The sequence below is a fragment of the Canis lupus genome, chromosome 23 (genome assembly GCF_011100685.1).
Source record: "Canis lupus familiaris isolate Mischka breed German Shepherd chromosome 23, alternate assembly UU_Cfam_GSD_1.0, whole genome shotgun sequence".
Classification (NCBI taxonomy): Eukaryota; Metazoa; Chordata; class Mammalia; order Carnivora; family Canidae; genus Canis; species Canis lupus.
The window spans coordinates 6752934-6762896 of NC_049244.1; the positions used below are offsets into that span (position 1 = coordinate 6752934).

Genomic DNA, 9963 nt, shown 5'->3' on the forward strand with positions numbered 1-9963 from the left:
TCCACCCCAAGATTGCTAGAGCTCATACAGCAATTTAGCAGTGTGGCAGGATACACAATCAATGCCCAGACATCAGTGGCATTTCTATACACTAACAATGAAACTGAAAAAAGAGAAATTAAGGAGTCAATTCCATTTACAATTGAACCCAAAAGCACAAGATACCTAGGAATAAACCTAACCAAAGAGTAAAGGATCTATACCCTAAAAACTACAGAACACTTCTGAAAGAAATTGAGGAAGACACAAAGAGATGGAAAAATATTCAATGCTCATGGATTGGAGAAGTAATTAATTAATATTGTGAAAATGTCAATGCTACCAGGCAATTTACATGTTTAGTGCAATCCTTATCAAAATACCACTAAAATTCCAACTCCAGAGAGTTGGAAGAAATCATCTTAAGATTTGTGTGGAATCAGAAAAGACTCTGAATAGTCAGGGGAATATTGAAAAAGAAAACCAGAGCCGGGAGCATCACAATGCCAGATTTCAAGTTGTACTACAAATCTGTGATCATCAAGACAGTGTGGTACTGGCACAAAAACAGACACATAGATCAATGGAACAGAACAGAGAACCCAGAAATGGGCCCTCAACTCTATGGTCAACTAATATTCCAAAAAGCAGGAAAGACTATCCACTGGGAAAAGGACAGTCTCTTCAGTAAATGGTGCTGGAAAAATTGGACAGCCACGTGCAGAAGAATGAAACTAGACCACTCTCTTGCACCATACACAAAGATAAACTCAAAATGGATGAAAGATCTAAATGTGAGACAAGAATCCATAAAATCCTAGAGGAGAACACAGGCAACACCCTTTTGAACTTGGCCACAGCAACTTCTTGCAAGATACATCCATGATGGCAAGGGAAACAAAAGCAAAAAATGAACTACTGGGACTTAATCAAGATAAAAAGCTTCTGCACAGCAAAAGAAACAGTCAACAAAACTAAAAGACAACCTACAGAATGGGAGAAGATATTTGCAAATGACATATCAGATAAAGGGCTAGTATCCCAGATCTATAAAGAACTTATTAAACTCAACAGCAAAGAAACAAACAATCCAATCATGAAATGGGCAAAAGACATGAACAGAGATTTTACCAAAGAAGACCTACACATGACCAACAAGCACATGAGGAAATGCTCCGCATCACTTGCCATCAGGGAAATACAAATCAAAACCACAATGAGATACCACCTCACACCAGTGAGAATGGGGAAAATTAACAAGGCAGGAAACCACAAATGTTGGAGAGGATGCGGAGAAAAGGGAACCCTCTAGCACTGTTGGTGGGAATGTGAACTGTGCAGCCACTCTGGAAAACTGTGTGGAGGTTCCTCAAACAGTTAAAAATAGACCTACCCTATGACCCAGCAATTGCACTGTTGGAGATTTACCCCTAAAGATACAGATGCAATGAAACGCCAGGACACCTGCACCCCTGATGTTTCTAGCAGCAATGCCCACAATGACCAAACTATGGAAGGAGCCTCGGTGTCCATCGAAAGATGAATGGATATAGAAGATGTGGTCTATGTATACACTGGAATATTACTCAATCATTAGAAATGACAAATACCCACCATTTGCTTCAACGTGGATGGAACTGGAGGGTATTATGCTGAGTGAAGTAAGTCAATCGGTAGAAGGACAAACATTATATGGTCTCATTCATTTGGGGAATATAAAAAATAGTGAAAGGGAATAAAGGGGAAAGGAGAGAAGATGAGTGGGAAATATCAGTGAGGGAGACAGAACATGAGAGACTCCTAACTCTGGGAAACGAACAAGGGGTATCGGAAAGAGAGGTGGGCAGGGGGTTGGGGTGACTGGGTGATGGGCACTGATGGGGGCACTTGACAGGATGAGCACTGGGTGTTATGCTATATGTTGGCAAATCGAACTCCAATAAAAAATATACAAAAATAATAGAATAATATATAAGCACGAGGGAGCAGATGTAAAGGTTCTCATTGATGCACATTGGTTGGACTAATAGAGTTGTTGAATTTGGGGCATATTTCAATAAGGAAGAAAACTCAGTCTTTGCAGGTTTTAAAGGTAAATCCTGCTCTCAAGGCATTTTTATGGGTTCTTTTAGGACATATCACCCTGCACATCGCTGGGGTCTCTTGTCTGTTGTGTTTGTGGCATGGCAATGATAGGTCTTAGCTTTTGAAAATTAGATGGTTCACCTTTCCTTTGATGGTCCCCTTACCTGTGAGGCACTAGCGGGACCTAACCTGGCCTAAGGGCTATTTCCTTCTTACAACTCACCTCTGACCTTTAGGAAATAGTCAACGCATCTTCTGTTCTTACAAATTACCTCCTTTTTATTTCCCTGTCTGAGCCTGTTTCCAATCAAGTTTCTCACACAGTGAATTTCTGAAACATGAACCAGAAGTCCAGTATATTCTATGTCTCAAACCCCAGGAGTCACAAATAAAGCTCTTTAAGTATCCTTTTAAGTATCCACGTAAAATGGTTTCTGTTAATTCCCTGCCCACATTCCCTTCACTGTGTGGGTATACCCATCTCCTAGCTGCTGTGGCTGCTAACAGCCCACAGCTGCCCCTTATCTAGGTAATGCCCTTTCACTGACCAAGAGCTGCCTCACCTGAGAGGTTACACCTCTCACACCCGAGGCCAGCCAGTGGCCAATGACTGACATGGGGCCCAAAAGGCCAGAACCCTTGCCTCACAGTGGGACTACTCTGTGGTGCACTTCATGCTTCAGAGCTTCCTGTGGGATCAGGCTGAGACTCATCTCCACCTAAGAACTCACCCTTGTTCAGCTCCTTCCCCCTGTCTGCCATGTTTCCCTCAGATCCCACTTCCCAAGAGCACACCCACAAGTGACTTCACAAGGATTCATGTCTCAGGCTCTGTTTCTAGAGAATCCAACCTAAGACATAACTACCACCCATGGAAGCAGGTCAAGCAGATAAAACAACACACTGGCAACTATTTTCAAAAACCTATTATGTCCATCTGATCGCATCTACCCTTCATGCCCTGCAAGGGCTGAGTAGCAGTGATAAGTGACAAGGATATCCAGATAGATTTTACCCACCTACTGGTTAAGTCCAGCACGTTGGGCTAGGAGAGATGTTAGCATCTGTTTGCTTTGCTAGGGGCCAGGAATGAATAGCTTCCTTTGACTTCCATGTATAACTTCAAGGACATGAAAAGAGCCTGCCGAATGGTAGCTGTTCACCTGGATCTTTACATATGTATTGAGGACTCATTGGTGCCACATGCTAGGTTCTGTGGTAAGTATTATATCATTCTGTCCTCATAGGGACTCTTCAGGGGGACACAATATGATTAATCACATTTTATTGATCTTCATTCACAAAACTGAATCTCACAAAACATTCAGCACCTGGGCCTAGTTCCGAACTCAGATTCTCCCTAATATTTATTCAACCTTTTTCTTAGACAGCCAGTCTCCCCCCCACCACCCCCAAAACTGCTCTTCTTTTTCCAAGTTGGTGCTCCTGGCCTCAGTCCACAGTGATTCAAGCAGCTCCTAATTTCTTCCTCCCCATTGACACTCATGTTTTCTTCCTTGGCATTCAGATCTGTGTGACTTCTGAAGAAGAGCAGGATGGCTTTATCAGAGTCCTCAGTGGAAAGAAGAGAGGCCTTGTCCCCCTGGATGTCCTAGAAAACATCTGATTGCTGGCCCCTCCTGCTTTTGCAGTGGCCGGGCTCCGCTGCAATGCCTCATCTCACACTGTGTCCACGCAGAGGAGCTGCTGCACTGACCCACCACCCGGGAAACAGTGAAACAAGACTCATGGATCTGAGACTGGAGTACCAGCCACAAGACAGAGGGCCCATCTCACAGCATTGCGGGGCTGCCCAAGGTGGGGGCGGGGCTGAGAGAGCTAAGTGCCATGCAGGGGGCGGCAGCGGCAGGGTGGTAGCCACAGTGGTCCCCGAGGACTCACCTCATCCCCTTCCATGTGATGTAAGTTAGCCTACTGGAGTGCGCTCCAGCTTGTGGTGTGGGCCCAATATGAGGCTCAGATCCCCACAGCCAAGTGTGATTCTGGTTCCAGACCTGTGTCCCCAGTACTGGCCCATTAGCATCATCACATTTGCTGTCTCTCTGCAGAACATCAGGAAGTCCTGCTTCCCAGCCCCCAATATGCTAGGGCTCCCCTCCCCTCTGTCCCCCTCACTTTGTGATTGTGCTGTCTCTTCTGTCCTCCAAGTGAGTCCTGGAGTTGCCCGTAAGATGTGAGGGCTGAGCTGGTGGTACCAGCCTCTAAGACCTGATCTGCCCAAAGGTGGCCAATAGGCAGTCCCTGCTGCTGCTCTAGTTACCAACAGAAGTGATAGAGAAGGGCATGAGGCACAGATACAGAGGGTGACATGGGAATAAGGTAAGGGTGAAGAGCCCTATATGTTGAAGATTATGCAGCACCTTTGGTTATGAAAGCATTTTCCTGTACAGATGAACCTGGGGTAGAGAATGGGGCAAAAAGTCTCAGCGATAAGCCCCATTTCATTTTACATCCTCTATACTAGGGGCAGCATTTTCCCTCATGCCATCCTAAAGGACCCCCTTTTGGAGGCCAAGCCCACCTTGCAGATAACCAGAAACATGGAGGAGAACCAATAGCATCTTAGGAGAAAGGTAGCCAAATCAGAATCCATTCTTCTTTAGGGCAGTATATCATATCCTCGCAGATGTAAAATGGAGAAGAATCTTTAGTGCTTCATCCCTCAGAAAGTAGAGGAACTTGGGTCCTATTTAGCATCAAGTAGGGGAGTCTCTCTTACTCTGTACTTGTACTAATGTTTACAAGCATTCAATATACTGTGATGCCTTCTTCCACAAGCTCCTCCTAGCATTCAAACTTGCATCCAATTACTTAGTCATTAATATGGTTAAACTTCAATCCACAATGACCTTGGAATCAATGTCAGCTTGATTTATTTTGTTACAGACCAATAAAAGCATTAGAACAATTGCTTTTTTAAAAGATTTAAGTGGGCGCATCTTGTGCAGGTAAGCATTATTTCCCAAACTCTAGTATCATTAGTCCCCATTTATTTCTTTTGTTACTGCTCAGCATGATGTTGGGAGCTGAGATGGGAGGGCTGCTGGTTTCACGGTAGTTCAGATGCCTTACTGTCATTTGAAAGCCAGCATCCAGAATTTCCTCCCTCTCTGATACAAAATTGAGTGTACAGAGTCAATATGGATTCTCTGAGAGCCAGAGTGGATAATATGACTTATATTCTCTAAAATGGAATGCCAGAGTACAAACGCTCTCTGCCTCTAATTCAATATTCCATTGAATAAAGGCAACACAGTGGCTGGAAGGAGCATAGAAAACATGTGTCCTGATCTCTTCTTTCTGGTGGAGTGTCTGCTGAAACTTTTGGGTACAGTGATGGCATAGTCTAGGCTAATCTAATTTATATTAAAAAATCAGCTTGCCTTTGGAAGCTAAACAGAGGAACGCTATAGTAGCCAGCCCCCCAAGGTGGTCCTCCCATGGTCCCTGCATCCCAATACTCTTGCCTTTGTGTAGTCCACTCCCATATTGAATCAGGACTGGTCTTATGTCACCAAGAGAATACAGCAGAAGAGATACTGCATGACATCTGAGGCTAGGCCAAAAAAGTCCTTGCAGCTTCTGCCTTTCTCCCTGGCAACACCCACCCTTGGAACCTGAGCCACAATGTAAGTTTATCACTCCGAGGCCACCATGGGGGAGAGGCCCAGTGGAGAGAGCATGTGTTTCTGCAGCTGAGATCTTGGATATCACAGAACAGCAGCCATCCCTGTTGGGCCTGCCCGAGTGATAGCTTTATGAGCAAAATAAATATGGTTTGATGGTTTTTAAGTCACTAAGTTTTGGAGTGATTTGTTATACAGAAATAAATATCTGGAACAGGGACTTTGTAATTTGAGCCAATGTTAGAAAGGAGAAAATACACTCATTCTGCACAATGAGGCCCAAAAGGTTTTACCCTCTTAGTGCAAGATACCTACTGTTCCTTAAATATCTGGAGTCATGCAGATAGATAATCAGAGAAAGACAGTTGTCCTCACAGATTGCCACAGATATTCACACAGAGAGAGAGAGAGAGAAGCCATAGCATTTATTTTCTTCCTGCCTATCTGCAGAAATGGCAAGAACAAGGACAGTTGTAACCTACCTAAGTCTTGAAGGCTTCCAAGATTCAAAAAATGGCTGGGAGAAGAGCCACAGTTTTGGAATGGAGGTGAGATGAAGGCCTCAGGAGACAGATTCTGGAGAGGGGGCAGCGGCAGAGAGGAAATGCTAATATGAAGAGAAAGGGGGTCTGAGGGGATATTCTTCATCATGTGAGAAAATAGCCTTGTACCCCTGCCTGCAGCTAAGCAAGGATGAATATCTAACTGAAGCAGGGATGCTGTGCCCTATACTCCACCACCAGTGCTATAGGACTTGGATTCTATCTTTGAAGTGAATAACTGATTAAAACTTTCTCAGGGCTTCAGGAGGCAAAGAATAGAATTTTTTTACCCCATCACTAGCAGAGAGCTGAGACACCTTTAGTGTGAGTCATGGGCTGCAAAGAGAACCCATGTGTAAATGTCCAACTGATTACTAGTAGGGTTGATTTCACAGACGACCTTCTTCCTCACCTCTACACACTAAATACACACATGCAGTCCCATCAAAAAGAAGAGTCCAGCATCTGGGTTACATATTTAAAGCATCCAATGAAATGCTACATGGCAAGTGCTTATGAGAGTTAGTGTTCTTTGTTATTAAAGGGAGAAAAATAAAATCAGTGGGAAGGTCACAGTACATGCAAATAGAAAGGTAAAAAGCAGCATGGAGGTCCAAAAGCCTGGTCCAGGTCACTGAAAGGAAGGATATCTACTGGTTGACCCTAGCTTAGAACCAGGCCCAGGCAGCTGTAAAAAAGTGTTGGGTGCTCAAATAGCTTAAATTTATATAAAATAAACCAAGCTTCATTACTCAGGACTTCCCAGAGCCTTTAATTTCCCAATTTTCACAGTAAATCTATAAAAGGGGATTTAGACTCATGGAACAACTGTTAGGATCAAATAGAATATTCCAAGGCACATAGTTTGGAATATGCTGTGGTAGAGAATTCTCATATAATATTGGCCCATCTAATACCCTCTCTCTTCCTACATCTCATTAAGATACCCATGAAATATTGAAAAGGACGAAAGAGCATAATCATCATAAAAATGGAGGCTGAAAGACAATCTACTCTGAAATCAGTAGGGAATTGGAGAAAGTGAGCTGCGTCCCTAAAGGGTGAAAAGCTCAGGAAGGAGAGTAGCTTCTTATGCTCTAATAGCTTTAGCAAATACTGCCCAGCAGGGCATAGGCTGGTATAAATCTGGGAATAAAAGAAAGTTAGTTCAGCATCACCCAAAATATCCTCCCCAGGAAACTGTGAGCAGGTGTGTCCCACAGCTTTAACACAAAACAAAAATCCTTACAAACAACACTGACAAAAAATAAATTAGGACTGGTTTAATGATATCCTGCAACAGTCTCTTAGATTTTGCTCAGTTGCTTTTCTGTTGTGCGTTTTGTAGAGCACCTGGTGTTTGTGACCCTCAAACATGCTTTTTTTCTTAGCTTCCAATAAGGAGTTTTAAATAGTCCTCAATCTTCCCCTGGGTAATAGGAATGTAACTGTACCTCAAAACATTAACAAGATAATAGTAACTTATTTTATAGTTCCTTTTTTAAAAATGGAAACAAAGCAGACTTTTTATCATCTCACTAACAAATTTAAATAGCTTTCAAACATCTTCCATGTCTTCACAGAAGTCAGGATGTGCTGAAATCCTGAAATACACCATGGAAAAGTACAATACCTATTTCCAAGAAAAATGGTGGATCATCTTTAGGTTTCCTCCACTGGTCTCGTTTATTCAGGTTCTCAGGTTACACCTGGCTCTGTTTTATGCATGGCAATATTTTTCTTTGTCTATCTTCTCCTTTTAAACAAGTTTCCTAAAAAGTGTTTGCTTAGTTTATTTACTTTCATTCTTTAATACGGGTTAAAAAAATCTTCCAAGGTTATGGCTTTTCCTCTGAGTTCAGCTTTCTTTAGGGCAGTATATTTCACCATATGAAAGTGTTCCAATTTTCATTCATTCTTAAATACTCTGTAATTACAGTTTTGATTTTTCTCTTAGATTTTTATTTCATGGTTGTGTGTGTGTATGTGTATGTGATTAGAACCATTGTGCATTGTTGTCAGAAAATATGATCCATAGGGTTTCTGCTTTGAGGCATTAATTGGCACTTTGTGCTCTAATATATGAATGATCTTTAGAAATATCCAATGGACGCTGTTAAAAAAAAGAGAGAGAGAAGTCATGTCTGCAATATATAAAGTTTAATATGTATCTACTAAATAAACAAAGTGTTCAGGTCATCTGTTTTCTCATTTATGACTACTAATGCACTCTCTTAAGGACAAGGAAGTCAAGAGCAAGCAACAGTGGATTGAAATAAAAGACATCTTGCAAGGACCTCCAATTGCTTGTTTGGTGCCAGCCCTTGGAGGGAGAAAATGCTCTTCACCACAGCTTCCCCTTTTACATTTAGGATGAATCACTGAAAGTCAGTTCTTACCTAAACATTCTCTTTCATTCCTTGGAGAAAAGTGTAAAGGAGCCATTTTTAAGTGAAGAGGTTCTAAAAATAATCTTGGAAAACCTTAATCTGATAGACCAGGGAGTTTTGAGGGAAAAAAATTACAGTGAAATCAGCAATCACTGTTGAGTTAGGACCTCATCACAGGTCCAGTGTGTGCCACCCACAAGACTGGTCAGATGGAAATCACATCATACACTGACGAAATGTATTCATACCTAAGAGTCTAAATCCAAACATGGTAAATCACAAGCTGCTGGTTTCAAATAGAGATGTTTCTTTGGCCATTAGGTGGTTGTCATTTTTGTAGTGAACTCAACAAAGACTTACTGGAGTCTACTGGGAATGACGTCCTCAAACAAATAATACTGAAAATGTGTAGTTAGTACTATAATAACGAACAGTGAACCACAAGAATATGCTGGAACTATGCGGCTTCCATTAGGAACAGGGTCGACAAAAGTTCAAACCTCTATGTCAAATATGTTCTGGCTTTCCAAAAGGCGATTTTAGGCTGAAAGTGGTAAAGCTGCTTTTTAGCTCTCTCTTTTATAATATACCAACACTTAATGCACTTTAGTTTCACTAGAATTTATGGATTATAAGGGAGGATATTTTGTGGAGATAGGTTATGTTAACCTTAAAAAATGAAACTACCAGTTATTTTGCCATCAAAAAAATGGATTTATTCAGGAACAGCTGAGATTTGCAATCCAAGACAAGCAAACTGTATCAAAACCATAAACAAGTCCCCTGAACAAAGGAGAAGACTGCGGTTTTTATGGGGGAGAGGGGCTGGAGAGATTGTTATAAACAAAAAGTCTATTGGAGGAAACTGGGAGTTCTAGGTATAGTGGCTTTTCATTAGCTGGCTATCATCATGACTGTCTCTCATTGGCTGAGCCGTTGTTATCGGGGGAAAGGAAGCCTTCCTTCTCCTGCTGTAAGATTTCCTTTTACTAATTTTCTCAGGTGATGCAACATTTTGTAAAAGTGAGCCAGTTCTTTTTGACTTGTTAGTATGTCTCCAACAGGGTGCTCCCTTCAGGCTCTAGTGTTGAGTGTGTGTGCAGTATTAGCAGTATTAGTAGGAGACTGGGTCGGAGATAGAGGAGCTGGTGAGGAGGAGGGGATAAGGTTGGTGAGCTCATGGTGTGATGATAGAAGGAGGAGGCTGCTTACTTACCTATGCCATGTCTTGTTCCAAAGAGCATTTAGGTTCTTTATCTCATCTCCAGAGAAATGCCCCAAGGATAGAGAGCCAGCAGGTAAAACCTCATCCATCCCACA

General features: G+C 42.2%; 1 protein-coding gene across 3 annotated transcripts in view; it reads left to right on the plus strand.

Moving 5' to 3' along the window:
• Positions 1–8452, plus strand: part of STAC (SH3 and cysteine rich domain) — a 151473-nt gene extending 143021 nt beyond the window's left edge. For all 3 annotated transcript variants that reach the window (XM_038570366.1, XM_038570367.1, XM_038570368.1), the window contains one exon: positions 3593–8452. In XM_038570366.1, the coding sequence (XP_038426294.1) occupies positions 3593–3691 (99 nt within the window). In that variant the 3' untranslated portion in view covers positions 3692–8452. The remainder of the gene's footprint in view (positions 1–3592) is intronic.
• The last annotated feature ends 1511 nt before the right edge of the window (positions 8453–9963 follow it).